The 17,657-nt window shown below is 45.4% G+C and overlaps 1 protein-coding gene across 4 annotated transcripts in view; it reads right to left on the reverse strand.

The window, feature by feature from the left end:
* The window catches only part of DENND5B (DENN domain containing 5B), a 135,457-nt gene extending 134,197 nt beyond the window's left edge, over positions 1-1,260 (reverse strand). For 2 of the 4 annotated variants that reach the window (XM_087722971.1, XM_087722970.1), the window contains exon 1: positions 971-1,258. In XM_087722971.1, coding sequence (XP_087579097.1) covers positions 971-1,100 — 130 coding nt within the window. In that variant the 5' untranslated portion in view covers positions 1,101-1,258. Of the gene's footprint in view, positions 1-970 lie in introns of all 4 variants that reach the window. The other 2 variants (XM_087722967.1, XM_087722968.1) reach the window with 2 other exon arrangements.
* Positions 1,261-17,657: the final 16,397 nt, after the last annotated feature.

Consider the following 17,657-nt stretch of genomic DNA (forward strand, 5'->3'; position numbering starts at 1 on the left):
ACCCAACAACACCTGGGCCTGACGACAGCAAAAGGCCACGGGGAGGGAAAGGGGGGGGGGGAGCCGATTGTATCCAACCTCTATGATAAAAGACAACTGCATTGAAACATGGTTACTCTTGCCAGTGACATAACCAAAGCTGGCTACTGCAGGCATTGGAGGCATCACGATTTTGGGGATAATGGGCGGGGATATAAAGAAAGAAGGCAGGGAAAGGGGAGGGGGGCGAACATTAAACCGGAGGGATAAACATGATGGGGCAAGGAGACGAGTTGCTGCTTCGTAAGGAAAAAAAATAAACATCCTTTATTCCCCCCCCCTCTTTTCTTTTAACGTGGGAATCGTATCTGAGGGGAAATAGAAAGGCATAGCTGGGCGGAGGAAGGGTGGGGGGGGGTCCTCAAGAGCACCGAAACGCTGGGGATTGGAGTGAGGGGGGGGGTCTCCTCCGAAGTACCCGTCCCAGTTAAATCTCCTCCAGGGAGAGAAAGGAGAAAGCGGCTGCGCGGCGAAGCCCCCCAGAGAAGGCGCAGCGACCAGAGTCCTTTTTCAAAAGGCCACCTGGGGTCCCCGCGCCCCCTTCTTGCCGGGGGGTTGGGGGAAATCGATCAAGGGCACCCCGATCATTTTCTTCCCTCGAAGGGAGGCGGGAACAAACCCAACCCCCAACCCCCCCGGGTGAGCCCGGCAACGAACTGCCTTTTGCGCCTTTGCGCCCCAGCAATCCTGGGGATCGCCGATCGAGGAGCGCGTCGGCGGCTCCCCACAAAGGGCTAAGCCCGGAGCCGCCCCGGGAGACCGATGCCCGGGAGAGAGAGAGAAAAAGCAAGCGGGAAGGAGGAAGGGAGGCAGCGCCGACCTACATAAGCGCCACCCCGGGAGCTTCGGAGCCCAGCGGAGCCAGAGGGACGGATCCCCCCCTTTGCTGCCCCTTTTGTCCTCCGCCGTCCGTCCCCCTCGGGCTGCTCACCTGCTAATTCATCCGGCTCCAAGCCGCTGTCGGCGTCGATCCCGCACAGCACGAAGTAGTGGGCGAAGCGGCAGGGCGCTGAGCCGGAGCCCGGCCCCGAAGGAGCGCCGCTACCGCCGACGCCGCTCATCTCTTCCCCAGCAGCTCCGGCTTCTCCGCCTCGTGGCCCCGCTCGCCTTCGCTCCCCGGCAAGGCGCCCCTCAACGCCTCCGCCGCGCTTCTTCTTCCATGGCGCAAAGCCCGGCCGGGCCCGGCTGGCGGCCTCCCTGGCCACGGGGGCTGCGTCGGCGCGGCTGGCAGCGGTGCGGGCGCCCCGCGGTCAGCTGAGGCTGCAGCGGCGCCCCAAGCCAGGCAGGCACCGTCCCGCGGCCCCGCCTCGCCCGCTAAGCGCCGCCGCCGCCGCCAATCGGAGCCGCGGGAGGAGAAAGGAGGCCCACCAGCCGCTTCCGCCCCGCCTCTCCGGCGGGACATTTAAATCGCTTCTCCGCCCCCCGAGAAGCGCAGCTGCGGCAAAGCCAGCGGGGAGGTGGGTTTTGGAACTTACTAGGGCGTGTAAAGCCTTAGTAAGACCACACTTGGAACACTGCATCCAGTTTTGGTCACCCTACCATAAAAAAGATGTTGAGACTCTAGAGTAGGGGTGTCTAAACTTGGGAACTTCAAGACTTGTGGACTTCAACTCCCAGAATTCCCCAGCCAGCACCCCGATCATTTTCTGCCCTCGAAGGGAGGTGGGAACAAACACAACCCCCCCCCCTGGCTGGCTGGGGAATTCTGGGAGTTGAAGTCCACAAGTCTTAAAAGTTCCCAAGATTGGACACCCCTGCTTTAGAAAGAGTGCAGAGAAGAGCAACCAGGATGATTAGGGGACTGGAGGCTAAAACATATGAAGAATGGCTGCAGGAACTGAGCATGGCTAGTTTAATGAAAAGAAAGACCAGGGGAGACATAATATCGGTCTTCCAATATTTGAGGGGCTGCCGCAGAGAGGAGAGCTATTTTCCAAGGCACCCAAAGGCCAGACAAGGAATAATGGATGGAAACTGACCAAAGAGAGATTCAACCTGGAAATAAGAAGGAACTTTCCGTGACCCGTCAAAACCGCGGTCCACAAAAGCGTGCTCGACGAAAGCGCGCATTTGACGTCATCACAGCGCGACGAAAAAAATTAAAAATTGAAATAAAAATAAAATTAAAGCAAGCCGATTCACATAAAGGTAAGGGTTAGGGTTAGGTTAAGGGTTAGGGTTAGGTTTAGAGCGTTAGGGTTACGTTTAGCGTTAGGTTAAGGGTTAGCGTTAGGTTTACCGTTAGGTTAAGGGTTAGGTTTAGGGTTAGATTTAGGGTTAGGTTAAGGGTTAGGTTTAGGGTTAGGTTTAGGGTTAGGTTTGGGGGGGTTAGGGTAAGGTTTTCGCTTTATTTTTACATTTTTCGATCACAGCGCGATGTTTTCGTCGCACTGTGATGACGTCAAATGCGCGCTTTCGTCGAGCGCGATTTTGTCGTCCGCGGTTTTGTGGTGGAACCGGAACTTTCTGATAGTGAGAAAAATCAACCAATGGAACAGTTGTTGCCTTCTGAAGTTGTGAGAGCTTCATCACTAGAGGCTTTCGAAAAGAGATTGGACTGCCATTTGTCAAAAATGGTGTAGGGTCTCCTGCTTGAGCGGAGGTGGGGGTTGGACTAGATGACCTATAAAGTCCCTTCCAACTCTTGTTAATCTGTTATCTGTTGACCCATCTCAATTTGAGGCTCGTACGCTGTGGGGAAGCCATCTGGTGCAGAGAGTTTATGCTCTGTGTAACCCAGATAATTAAGTGAATACAAATATGAATAACAAACTGGGTAAAGGGTGTCTTAAGGCGGTGGTCCTCACACTTTTCCATTCATCGACCCACTTCATGGAGTTTCAAATTGTTCATTGACACCTTCCCCAAACATTTATAGGTAGTCCTCGACTTACAGCACTTCATTTAGTAATTATTCAAAGTTACCATGGTGACTTAAGGCTGTTGACTCTGTAAACCGCTTAGAGAGGGCTGTGAAGCATGATATAAGTCTAAGTGCTATTGCTACTTTTCACACTTACGACCATTGCAGTATCATGTGATCAAAATCCAGCTTCTTAGTAACTCGTTCATATTTATGATGGTTGCAGTGTTGGGGGGAAGGGGTGTCATGATGTGATCATCTTTTGCGAACTTCTGACAAGCAAAGTCAATGGGGAAGCCAGGTTACTAATTTAATAACTGCAATGCTTCACTTAACAATTGTGGCAAGAGAAGTTGCAAAATGGGGCACAACTCACATAAATGTTTCACTTAGCAACGTAAATTTTGGGCTCAATTGTGGCCATTAAGTTGATGATTACCTGTATTGTATGAAAAATAATACTTTAACTGTGTATGTTCACAGCATTTAGTCATGCCGGCCACATGACCACGGAGACGTATTCGGGCAGCGCTGGCTCTTTGAAACTGAGATGAGCACCATTCCCTAGAGTTGGGAACGACTATCACATATGTGTGAGAGGAACCTTTACCTTTATCATTTGTGTGTGAGTGTGTGCGCGTGTGTGTGTGTGTGCGTGCATGCCTTTGTTTTTGACTCCTAGAGACTGCCTGGACAATTCCCTGCTGGCTTTCTTGGCAAGGTTTTTCCCCCATAGTGGTTTGCCATTGCCTTCTTCCTAGAGCTGAGAAAGAGTGAACGATTCAAGGTCACTCAGCTGGTTTTAGGATTAAGGTGGCACTGATTTTTACCTTGATGCCTTAACCACTAAACCAAACTGGCTGTCCTACTTTAATTTATAGCAGTAGGAATAACTAACACTATATGGCTGTTTTCATAGGAGGCTGACCATCCAATCCTGGGTAACACTATCTCATTGTTAGCCAAACAACGCCACTGAGTTCTAGCACAAAAGATTAATTGACCCCAATGGACATCTGTCACCTATTGCTCCCCAGATGTGCATGATGCATCTGGCCTGTGGACTGGGAGTTTGACAGCCCTACTCTAGAGGAACAGAGGGCCCCAGCTCCCATCAACCACAGTCAGCATGATCGACTGCCATGATACCCGGGGATCAAGATAGATGTCATACAACATATCTGGAGTGGAGAGCACCTTTTGCTAAACACTGTCTTAATTAGACTAATTCCATATGAACTGGAGGATCCAAATGACGAGCAGCCTCTAGTTTTAATTCAAGGCAGAATTAAGAATAGGGAATTTAAAGCATGATGATCATTAGGTTTTCTTAAACTTTATCTTTCCATTCCTCAGTGCTCAGGGGAGGGGGAAAGGGGGAACAGGACAAGAACCAAATTGATTACTCAACTTTTGCTCCATCTAATATAGTGACAATGATCAGTTGCAGAAGAGCTGGGGGGAAGGGGGACTTGCCCCAAACAACTCTGGGACTCTAGATGAAGTACTTTTGGCCTTAAACCGGTTCGCTTTTAATGTGCTTCGGTGGATGTTCTTTTAATGTCCTTGTGGAAATGTTCTGAGCTGATGTGTTTTCTTAAGTTTCCTTAATGTCATCCAAACGCTAAACTAGCAGTATTTTTTTTAAAAAAATTATTTTGGACACAGCTGGCCCCTGGCCTAGATTGCGTGCAGCTTCTGAAATTCATAGTTTCAAATGGTAATAATGTACAGTGCAGTGATGCATGAAGAGAACAGTTTCAAGAAAAACACTTTTAACCTTGTCACGCTCCAAAAAAATGCCTCTTACAAGTTCAACTTTGTGTCAGCTGCAACACTTTTCTGCAGAGCAATAGCTGGAGGTGGCATGGGCCCATATCTTATTATTTCAAAATGGATTTACCACTCTCTCTTCTCTATTGGGATAATTCTGCAGATAATATGAAATAGGTAGAAAATTCAATTACCCTCAAGAACATTTAGCCAGCAAGTCAGGATCCATTGCTGTGTTTCCATGGACTGATATGAACCATGGTTTATTGAATTAACTCAGTGACCTGGAAGCACACAACACACCGAACCGCAAATTAATTACATTTTTTAGGTTTGTTTCACACACCAAACCACAAACTTGATTGTCATGCTTTTATCTTGCTGCGCGAGACCAGCTGTGCTAGGCTGAAGGGGCACATTTTGCAGATATGTGCCAGGAGATCTTCTCAAAATAAGATTAAAAACAAACCAGAGAATATGGTTTCAATTAGGCAGCAAGTGCAATACCTCTGCTATTTGAGGATATGACAAGTGCGATGATGTGCGATGGGAACCTTTACCTTTACCTTTGTATGGAGGCTCTATTTATAGAACTGTAGGTGAAAAGGGGAAAGAGAATTAATTGCTTCCCTCTGTTTTGCTGAGAGCCTTGGCTAATCCTCCTGCTTCCAAAGTCCAGTGGTGGGTTCTGATATGGCCAGAATATTACCATCTTTATATAAGAGAGAGAGAGAGAGAGAGAAACTTCTAGCTAATGTGGGAAATATTAATGCAAATATTGAAAATGAAATGAAGAAAGCAAAAGCCCAATTAAGGATTTTTTTAAAAAAAGCCATAAGGAATATTGAGTGACTACAGGTAACCCTCGACTTACCAATTCATCTAGTAACTGTTCAAAGTTACAACAGCACTGAAAAAGGTGACTTATGACGATTTTTCACACTTACGGCTGTTGATCAAAATTTAGATGGTTGGCAACTGACTCATATTAATGACGGTTATACCTCCCAGGGACATGTGATCATCTTTTGTGACCTTCCCAAAGTCAATTGGGAAGCCAGTTTAATTTAACAACCATGTTACTAACTTAACAACTCCAGTGATTCACTTTACAACTGTGACAAGACCAAATATTATTATTATGTGACTAATACCAATGTAATGAACATTATGATTATTATAGTCCTAGAGGAGATCAACCCTGACTGCTCTTTAGAAGGCCAGATGCTGAAGATGAAACTCAAAAACTTTGGCCACCAAATAAGAAGGAAGGACTCACTGGAGAAGAGCCTAATGCTGGGAAAGACTGAGGGCAAAAGAAGAAGGGGACGACAGAGAATGATGGAGTCACTGAAGCGGTCACTATGAGCTTAAATGGACTCCAGAGGATGGTAGAGGACAGGAAGGCCTGGAGGAACATTGTCTATGGGGTTGCAATGGGTCAGACACAACCACAATTAGCAACAACATGATTATTATTTCTCAAAATTACTTGTATGCACACAACACACTGTTTATTTAGAAATGGAATTTTACATGTAATAAAATTTCTTAAAAACTGGGAAAAAAACCAAATAACTGTGGCAAGAAATGTAAAATAGGGCAAGCTTCACTTAACAAATGTTTCACTTAGCAACAGAAAATTAGGGCTCAATTGTGGTAAGTTGAGGACTACTTGTATTAAGCAAGGTAAACAGAAAGTCAGAAAGGATTCTGAAGAGGCAGGGGAACTTATTTAAACACTTAACACAACTTTCCACACTAACTCAACATCATGCTGACACATACATTTTTTTAAAACCATAAATGCCTCTCAGTAGCCCGAAAGCTGAAATTGGCTAAAGCTAACAAGGAAAAGAAAGCAGAAGAACAGGGGTTTTCAAATGCTCCTGTAAACTTCAAATCTCTCTTCCCATATTTAATTTGCTACCTAGATTAACTGCAGACCTCAAACTTCCCCAAATGTACCTTTAAACTGAAGTGTTGTCACACAGAAAAGGGCAAAAGTCCACGCTTTCAGAGGAAAGGAGTAGATTGTCATCAGTTACCCTAGACTATCCAAAGGTCATCAATAAAACTAAGGCAGAAGTTGACCAAACTAAACAGTGATTAAGAGACACAGAGTGCTTTATACATCTCAGTACTTCATAATTTAATTAATTCAGTTAATTTGTTTAAATTCAAACAAACCATAAATATAGGGGTGATGTGGGTCAGGCTTGTTTTCAACCTCTGAAAGGTATTAGGGATGGCAGTCCATTGGCATCACCAGATGGCATGGCCAAAAACATTCCACTTACTTTATTAAAGTACAAAATGCACATGAAGCATCAGGACCAATGATGGATGGATTGAATTTATATTGCCGCCTATTCGCCCATGGCAACTCAAGGCAGCTTACAGAATAAAAACCATATTTAAAACATAAAAACTAACAAAAAGAATCAAATAAATTAATATAGTACAATATAACAAAATCACCCCACCCCTACCCCCTACCTCATGGGACAGCAGATCACGAGTCATTTAATGGGCTCCATCCTGCTCTGGGTTCCCCAGACCCTATGTGTAGGAGGGTGGGTGAAATAAGGCAGATTTATCTCCCCCACATAAGCACTTCTGCCACTGGATTTTAGTGGCATTCTCTGGGGGCGCCTCAAGGGCCCCCAATGTGTACTATGGGGTGATATGCAGGCCAAGGGTTCCAGGTCTGTGTGGTCCACAGAATTCCAAGATCGGGACCTTATCAACAAGGGATCAGAAGAACTGGTGACACAGGATAGATTTGATCACTCAACATGCTGAGCTACAGATTAGTTGATCATTTTCTAGAACAGGGGTGTGAAACTCGATTTCATTGAGGGCAGCATCAGGGTTGTGTTTGACGCTGGGGGGGTTGGGATGGGCGTGGCCGACTCAACATCACTCATGTCGGGGCGCTTGTGGTGGCCCAAGCACTCTTGACAGTGAAAACAGGCTCTCAAGCTACGGTTTTGGCTGCGACGGCCTTCTGCAACCTCTGCCAGCAAAAACGGAGCTCGGGAAGGCCACCCGTGACCCTCAAGAGCTCCATTTTCGCTGGCAGAGGCACTGCGGGCTGGTCCTTTGCTGTTTCCAGGGCAGCCCCGCAAGTCAGATCTAAGCACTCTGAGGGCTGGATTCGGCCCCTGGGCCTTGAGTTTGACACCCCTATTCTAGAACGTCATATCTAGCACAAAACCACCCTTCATGGTTCAGGCCTTTATGGAAACAAGAGAAAATAGCCTTGAAGAAACTATAGTTACATTAGCAAGGCATAGTCATATTAGCACATCAGCCATTATACGTAAGGCTTTTACATGTCTTACTACAAGGCCTCTACATGTTGTTGGTTGCTTTTCAAAAGATTACTTGGGAACAAGGACGTGCTAAGAAGGAAAACTTGTTGAGTCCTGCAACAAGGAATTCCATGAATCCAGAGTCATCTTGGAAATGCTGTTTCTTGTCCACCTTTGAGTTAGATTCGATTACCTTCAGGCCTTGAACAAAAGAGTCCTGGAAACACTTTTAGAGTCCTAGTGTTTCATGTCTTTGTTTTTGTGGTTTTGTGTCTTTGTTTAGAAGAATATTAGGAGAAGGGAGGCAAAAATAGCTTAATTACTCTGTTCCCTTAACTTTTTCATGAAGTACAGGAAGGTAAGATTCAAATCAGCCTTCCTTCTGGGGTTGTATGCTCAGCTTCTGTAGTTGGAGTATCTGTGTACATTTACACATGTTGTGAGCGTGTGTGATTAGTATATGTCTGTATCAGTGGTGGGTTTCAAAAATTTTTAGAACCTATTCTGTAGGTGTGGCCTGTTTTGTGGGAGTGGCTTGGCAGTCATGTGACCTGGTAGGAGTGGCCAACTTGATTTCACTCACCAGGAGATGTCATGGATTGGGTAAAATGTGGTGGAGCTCACTTAACAACGCTCTTGCTTAGCAACCAAAATTTTGGGCTCAATTGTAGTCGTAAGTAAAGGACTATCTCTGCCTTCCTGTGCATGGCAGCCTTGTCCTAGTAAACTATTTCTCCTTTCTGGCAATTTTCCTCTCTGTTAGAGGCACCAAAATAATCCATACAATGTAAGGTTTCCTGCTGCAGCAGGGGATTGGACTAGATGACCTCCTAGTAGCCTTCTAGCCCTAAATTGCTGTGCTGTTTTTCTTTCTTTCTGCTAACAAAGAAACCTGCCTGAGGCTCATTCCACATGCCTGCCAGATAGAGATAATGACCCTAGAGAAAGTTTGGCTCCATTCACAAGCCTTTTAGAAACACAATGATCATATTGCACAAACCCCAAAACTTCAAAAACATAAAACCATATAACTTGTAACCATATAACCAATTTGTTCTTTCCTGAACCTTTTCAATTTAAAGTTATTAAGATTTGTGGACTTGAACTCCCAGTATTCCATAGCCAGGCATCCTCAGTTCCGATTTAAAGTGAAAGCATTTGTTTTTCTCCTTTGCGAAAGAAGTTTCCTTCTTTCTTTTTCTTCTCCCTTCCCCTCCTTCCTCCCTCTCTCCCTCCTTCCCCCCTATCTCAAACACACACACACACAGAAGTTGGATTGGATTATCTCTCCTACCCCCTTCCCTCTCTCTCTCTCTCTCTCAAACACTCACACACACACAGAGAGAAGTTGGATTGGATATCTTTTCCAATGGCTTGCAACTCCTCTGCCATCCCCCCATTCCCCTGCTGCCTTCTCAAACACCTCCCCCTTTGCAAATGCAGCCTGCTGGCTGGGTGGGAAATGCCTGGAACATAATAAAGGCCACTCACTCATCTCCTGCTGGCAGGCTGGGGTGAGAGGAGAGGCAGAGAAGTCGGAGGGGAGCCAATCCAAGCCTTCCAAAAGAAAGGGGCTGGGGGAAAGTATGTGTGCTACAGCATGGCTCTTTGCCTGGCTTCCTGCCTCCTCCTGTGGTTTTGTCAGTGCTCACTTGTGCTCTCCCTCCCCAAGTGTAGTTTGATTGCAGGCAGAGCCACGTTGCCTTTTCAAACTTGTAATTAGTGAAGCTGGGCTGGATTTTTACATAACTTTATCCAGCTCTGTGTGTGTGTGTGAGAGAGAAATGGATGGAGGCCTGGGGAGGAAGTCACTATATTAAATACTCAAGGAAGGTGAAAATAAACCACAGTAGATGGCTGCATAGCCTTAAAAACTTGCTAACTGGTAGAGGAAATTTTGTCATCCTAAAACAACACCATCAGTAGTCAGAAAGTAATCATCTTTGATACTGCGGAAATTAATTAATCGATTCTTCCTAAAATACAGAACAAAACAACTATGAAAAAACCCAGCACAGCAATCTATAAGACTTCCCTCCACGATACAGGGAGGCATCCTGGTGCTCTGTAAGCATTTGGACCACAATTCCCATAAAACCTAATCAGCACAGCCAATGGTCAAAGGTAATGGAAGTGATGGGCATCTACCTGTAGAATATCAGATTTCCTGTCTCAGCTCTGTGATAACAAAAGTGAGATAATCTGAAGCCATAATGATGGCTGGGCAGATTGCTGTACCTTAGCACACATTAAGCAAGCAAATACATTTGGTTCCTACATTTATTGCTTGTCAAACATGTCACCGTTTTCCATTTATCTCCCTGCTGTGAAAAATTTCCCTCGTCAACATTGCAATACAAACGGATTCCTCTTCTATCTCACTGATCCCCTAAAGCAGTGATGCCTAACCTTTTTCTCCTTGTGCGCCAAAATTGCTTGTGTGCGACAGCACACATGTGCGTGGCCACACCCATAATACAATGCGCCCCATCCCCTGCACATCTGCGCACGACCCCCCCACACACATGCACACGACCTCCGCGCTCCCCCTGCACTTGCGCACTACCCCCCGGTGCCTTGTTTTGGGCCTAGCAGGACTCCCTGAAGCCTCCTGAAACCAAAAATGGGGCACAGGGAGGGGGCGCTGCACCCCCATGTTCCCCTTACTGCATGCACGTGCACCCCCCTGCACATATCCGTGTGCCTCCTGAAAATCAGAGACCCAAAAATCATCTGGCCAGCGGGAGGTGCATGCGCGGCAGAGCTGAGCTGGGTGATGGCTCGCGTGCCTGCAGAGAGGGCTTCGCGGGCCACCTGTGGCCCGCGTGCCATAGGTCTCCCATCACGGCCCTAAAGGAAAGAGGAGATCGGCTTCTCTCAGGAGCCAAATATCTAGAGAACTATAATCTTAACTGATGCTCTATCCAGAGTGGAACACCTGTTCAGATGTTGCACAATTCCTCTCTTGCAGCTTTCCAACCAGCATGGCCAATGGAAAGACGAAGTTAGGCTATGGCCTAACCCTGGCTCACTTAAAGCAACCAAATCCCTTTGAAGGTAAATATAACATACAGGTAGCCTTTGCCTTCATTTTAGTGACCATTTGAAGTTACAACGGCTTTGAAAAAACTGACTTCCGACTGTTTTTCACACTTAGGACTATTGCATGGTTACGTGACCAAAATACAGTCTCTTGGCAACTGGCATGTATTTATGGCGGTTACGTGTCAAGTGATCACCATTTTAACCTTCCCAGCTGGTTTCCGACAAGCAAAGTCAATGGGGGAGAGCAGATTCACTTAACGACAACACGACTCACTGAACAACAACAGCAATTTGCTTGACAGCTGTGGCAAAAAATGTCATAAAATGGGGCAAAACTCACTTAATGCCTTGCTTAGCAACGGAAATGTTGGACTCAATTGTGGTTGTTAGTCGAGGATTATCTATACCTGTATTTAGAGCCTCGGTGGCGCAGTGGTTAGAGTGCAGTACTGCAGGCTACTTCTGCTGACTGCCAGCTGACTGCAATTTGGCAGTTCGAACCTCACCAGGCTCAAGGTTGGCTCAGCCTTCAATCCTTCCGAGGTGGGTAAAATCAGGACCCAGATTGTTGGGGGCAATAGGCTGACTCTGTAAACTGCTTAGAGAGGGCTGTAAAGCACTGTGAAGAGGTATATAAGTCTAAGTGCTATTGCTATTTGTATTAATATGCACGGAGTATATACTATGCTCCCAGCAAAGACTTGACACTTTGTCAAGCACCCTGAGCAAAGGCAAAACCAGAGCTTATGTACCTTTCACCTACCACATTGCAAAGGGAAGACAAAAAGGCAAGAGACAGTGGAAATTACAGCATGACATTGCAATGTTTTTGATAAATCTATTCGGGTGACCTTATTATTATGTATTCCTTCCTTCTAGGTCAGCATGCTAGCCACACTTATCTCTGAATTGTGGTCGGTGAACAGAGACAGTTTTGTTTCCAGGACCACATATTCCTGACTGAGTCTCCTCCTTGTTGCCACTCAGGGTCAATTCAGCTTTCTGTGAAAATAATGTCTTTTTCACACGGACATGTTAAATAGTTTTTATATTGGGGGGGAGGGGAATGACTTCTCAGAGGTTGGGTAGTGAATGCAGCTCTCAGGTGTATGAAGAGGGTACCTTTTATCAGCATACATTTCAGTTGTAAAATTCCAGTCTCTCATTTCAACCTTCAAACGGCCACTTCAATCTCGTTGCCCTACTTTACCAAAATAAAAATGATTGATTTCCAGTTAGAGCAGTGTTTCTCAACCTTGGCAACTTGAAGATGTCCGGACTTCAACTCCCAGAATTCCCCAGCCAGCGAATGCGCCAAAGGCTTAAAGCACAGGTAAGGAGCTCGGGCAGGCAGGTGGGCCCTCCGGAGCACTGTACTGGCTGGGGAATTCTGGGAGTTGAAGTCCGGACATCTTCAAGTTGCCAAGGTTGAGAAACACTGAGTTAGAGTGAGCTGTGTCAGAGTTGTAGCTAAAGTTATCAGAGTCAAAACAACCCAGCCTCTAAACACTTTGCATCCTGAATCATGCTGGTAGTTAAGAAACAGAACAGAATTACAGAGTTGGAAGGGACCCTGGAGGTCTTCTAGTCCAACCTTCTAGTCCAACCTTCTGCTTCAAATGGTTATCCAACATCTTCTTAAAACTTCCAGTGTTGGAGCATTCACAACTTCTGGAGGCAAGCTGTTCCATTGATTAATTGTTCTAACTGTCAGGAAATTTCTCCTCAGTCCTAAATTGCTTCTCTCCTTGATTAGTTCCCACCCATTGCTTCTTGTTCTACCCTCAGGTGCCTTGGAGAATAGTTTGACTCCCTCTTCTTTGTGGCAGCCCCTGTGATATCGGAAGACTGCTATCATGTCTCCCCGAGTCATTCTTTTCATTAAATTAGACATACCCAGTTCCTGCAACCGTTCTTCATATGTTTTATTCTCCAGTCCCCTAATCATCTTTGTTGCTCTTCTCTGCACTCTTTCCAGAGTCTCAACATCTATTTTTACATCATGGCTTCTGAAGGACAACAGGTTCCCCACCCTTGATCTAAGGACAGGACCATAGATATTCCACATAATTTCACCAGACATAAATTAGTTTTTTTTAAAAAAATATGATTGCAAGAAAGAAAGGTGGAATAGATGAATCTACAGGTCGACTTGTGGCCATTTCTGATTAATGATTTACAACATTTTTGTAACTGCATCCTCCTATTATTGAAGTCATAAAGAAACTATTATTATTTTGGCACAATATATGTTACACAACATATGTCATTAGAGTTGCACAATATATGTCATTAGCAGAAAAAAAAATAAAGATATGTTTATTAAGGTACTTAAATAAAAACCAGAAGATTTCATTAATTGCAATTATACAATGAATTTTTCCTATTTTCCTCTTCTGCTGTTAATTCCACCATCCACCAAACTGTCTATAAATACGTTCATTCTTTCTATACCTTTCTATGACTTTTTGGTGGTAGAAATGTTAACATTTATACCAGTGGTGGGTTCTGGATTCCGTTTCAACCGGTACGGTTGGAATGGCCCCGGCGTCACCCACATGGATGCGTGGCGGGGCACGCATGCATCGTACTTGCCTGTGATGCTTCTGCAAGCCTCCGCAACGCTCCAGCTGCTCGGTGAAGAATCGTGCAGGTGCCATACATGCCATGCGCATGCGCGGAAGCGCCAAAGGCTTAAAGCACAGGTAAGGAACTCGGGCAGGCAGGTGGGCCCTCCGGAGCACTGTACTGGAATGGTACCCGGTGCTCCGGGCAGGATCTGGTACGCCCATACCGGATCATACCGCCTGCAACCCCCCCACTGATTTATACCTTTGTTAGATAACTATCCCCTATCCCCCCCCCTGACTTGGGTTGTGAGCCGCCCTGAGTCCCTTCTGGGAAAAGGGCGGCATAGAAATATAATAAATTCAATTCAATTCAATTCAACTTCTGATCTACTCCTCGTAAAAATCAGGGCTGGGATTCAGCCAGTTTGAGTGAACCGGATGCTAACTTTCGGGGAAACCTCCAGAGCCTGGGTAGGGCGAACACCCCCACCTCCCACCATATACACCGTGGAGTAGGCCACACCTACCCTGGCCACGCCTACCCAGCAACCAGGCAGAGAACTGTTTGCTAACATTTTGGAATCCCACCACTGGTATAAATCCCCACTATGTAATTAAGAATTTGAATGACATTGTATTAATATCTACGATCACTAGATGTCCTTGTCACTTCAGCAATTAAAGAAACCTAACTGAGGTTCTATACTGAGAGACGCTCCTAGAATAAAGGAAAGTGTTGAAAACTTTCAAAAGGGTATTTTTTTTTTAAATGCCAGAAATCAGGAGGAGGCTAGTAGCACCAGTTACGATGAATTGCAACTCACAGAAGTTATGCCCCTTATTAAAATTTGTTGGAAAGGTGCTATTAGTCTCTGATTTTTGGTTATCCTAAATCAGTGTTTGCCAACCTCAGCAACTTTAAGATATATGGACTATGTACCCAGCATGCAGGCTAGGAAATCCTAGGAGTTGATCTCCATGCCTATGAATACTGCTGAGACTGAGAAACTAAGCTAAGTCCTAAATTACAAGGGCCACCTGCAGTTTGTTAGCCATAGTTTATATTTTAGCATGTTGTGTGAATGTAATTACAGGTAGTCCTCAAATTATGACCACACCTCAGCCCAGAATTTAAGGGAAAAGTTTGTTTAGAGAGCTTTGCCGTATTTTACGACTTTTCTTGCCACATTTGTTAAATGAACCACTGCAATTGTTAAATTAGTAACAGGGTTCATAAGTGAAGCTGGCTTCCCCTCTCAGAAGGTTGCAAAAGATGATCACATGACCGCGGGACACAGCAACCGTCTTAAATATGAACTAGTTGTCAAGCATCCAAATGTAAATCACATAACTATGGGGATGCTGTAATGGTCATAAGTGTGAAAAATGCTAAGTCCCTTTTTTTCAATGCCATCGTAACTTCAAATGGTCACTAAGTGAACTGTTATAAGTGGAAAACTACCTGTAAAACAAGCCGAAGAGCACAATTTGTGAACCCCGGGCACAAGGTGCTAAACTTTTTTTTTTAAAATTAAATTCTCCCTCTGAACAGATGTCACAGAAGAAAGTTCCAGAACTTAGGTTGCCAGTTACCTTGGTGATGGACAACTCATTGTATAAACTAGGAACAAGTCTTTTCGTACAGGTTGGGATTCAGGTTGTTTTCTCTTTACTTGTTTTTGTGCATTACATCATGGCTATATGAGATCCAAGACCCCTCTATTGCTAGAAGTCATAGTCATCTCTAGATAAGAATGGCTAGTTGAATCCATAGATTAGACCCGTGATGGTGAACCTATGGGATGCGCTGGCCAGCTAGTCTTCTTTTTCAGCCGGTTTTTGCCCTCCAAAGCCTTCCCTGAAGCCTCCCGGGGGCGAAAAACAACCCAATGCGCAAACCGGAAGTTTGGGAACAGACTTTCAGTTTGCGCATTGGGACTTTTTTGCCCTCTGGAGGCTCCAGAGAAGCCTCATGAAGCATCTGGAGGGCTTCCGAGGCAGACGGGAAGGCCGTTTTCACCCTCCCCAGGCTCCTAGAAAGCCTCTGGAGCCTGGGAAGGTGAAAAACGGGTCCATCGTGCCATCCTGTGCCAAAAGCGGAGGGGGTTGGCACGTGCACATGCGCAGGGGTGTGTGTGTGTTTCACATGCATAAAATTATGGGTTTGGGCACACCCGCGCACGACCTCCCTGTGCTTCACCCACACTTTTGGCAAACGATGGCAAAAAGGTTAGCCATACAGAAAAACAGACTCAAATTAGGTAAATGATCACCTTTTGTCTTTAACTATCTCTCCCCACCCAAAAGACAGCAACGTCTAATGTTTCCCTAAATCCTTTTTATTTCCACAATAGTCTTGGGAAGTGGATTGGCCTAAGGCAGAGCTACAGCCCCAAGTCCATCTAATAAAGCTTCACATCTGGAGGTGTGGATTCAAATTTCCCTGGTCTCAATGAGGATATAATTGTTACAACCTGCTTGGGTGGTAGTAACAGGCTTTATTGGTGAGATAGAGGATTTGGAGTAATTTTCAGTAACTCATTAAGGATTCTAAGTTCTTTTTATTTTTACACAATATCAAAATTTAAAATGAAAGAATTTATGGCTACCCTTCCATCAATCATTGTCTCTCAATCTCATAGGGGACGCAGTGGCTAAGACGCTGAGATTGTCGATCAGAAAGGTCAGCAGTTTGGCCATTTGAATCCCTAGTGCCATGTAATGGAGTGAGCTCTTGTTACTTCTCCCAGCTTCTGCCAACCTAGAAGTTCGAAAGCATGTAAAAATGCAAGTAGAAAAATAGGAACCACCTTTGGTGGGAAGGTAACAGCGTTCCGTGTGCCTTCGGCGTTTAGTCATACCGGCCACATGACCACGGAGACGTCTTCGGATAGTGCTGGCTCTTCAGCTTTGAAACGGAGATGAGCACCACCCTCTAGAGTCGGGAACGACTAGCACATATGTGCAAGGGGAACCTTTACCTTTACCTCAATCTCATTGTTGGTTATCTGTATAATGGGTGTTGGAAGAAAAATCCATCTGGTTCAGTTCCAAGCTGGGAGGAAGACACAGGAAATAACATGAACGTTGATTGAAAAGAAAGATTATGTTTATTGATGAAGCAGAACCACCAGGGTTTGTGGTTCTGGGGCATCTGACTAAATGGTTGAATGAGTGGATGGATCTTTATAGGTTTCTGTGACTGAAGTTTGGGGGTTATCTTCAACAGAGCTTCTTCAGCTCTGACAGGATAGTGGGGAACCAGAGCTGAAGAAGCTTCTTGGATGAGAAGCGAAACGTCTTCAAAAGGAAAAAAAACAAGAACGTCCAGTTGCCTCCTGAAAAAGCACCTTTGGGACAGTATTAATAGCTAGATTAACAGAGTTGGAAAGGACCTTGTAGGTCATCTAGTCCAACCCTCCCGCTCAAGCAGGAGACTCTACACCATCCACGACAAATGGCAGTCCAGTCTTTCCTTGAAAGCCTCCAGTGATGAAGCTCCCACAAGAAGACGTTTGGCTTCTCATCCAAAAGAAGCTTCCTCGGCTCTGACTGGAGGGCAGGCGATGATTTCAGGGCTGTTGTAACTTCCAATAGTCGCTAAAGGTTATAAATCGAGGACTGTCTGTAGGGCACACCCTCCCACCCTTAGAAATTGCCCTCTGGATCTTTGCATCTTAGCAAACATGATGGTGTAGTTTTGGGGCTTTGCAATTTATAAATCTTTTTTTTTTAATGCTCTTTTTCTCACTGGGAAGCTCTACAGATTTATAATCCCAATCCTATGCAGGGAACCCACGCATGGGGAGTGGGGCACTGCTTAGAAGAAATAGATGGGTCGAATCTAGACCAAGGGACTAAGAATAGCTAATACAGGTGTCCCCAAATAGACAACTTTAAGACTTGTGGACTTCAACTCCCAGAATTCTCCAGCCAGCATAGCTGGCTGGAGAATTCTGGGAGTTGAAGTCCACAAGTCTTAAAGTTGCCAAGTTTGAAAGACCTCTGAAATAATAGGCAGGAACACACACCTAACCCTTCCGGTTCCCA

The sequence above is a fragment of the Thamnophis sirtalis genome, unplaced genomic scaffold, assembly GCF_051295495.1.
Source record: "Thamnophis sirtalis isolate CommonGarterSnake01/CBP01778 unplaced genomic scaffold, rThaSir2_p1.2 scaffold_9, whole genome shotgun sequence".
Taxonomy (NCBI): Eukaryota; Metazoa; Chordata; class Lepidosauria; order Squamata; family Natricidae; genus Thamnophis; species Thamnophis sirtalis.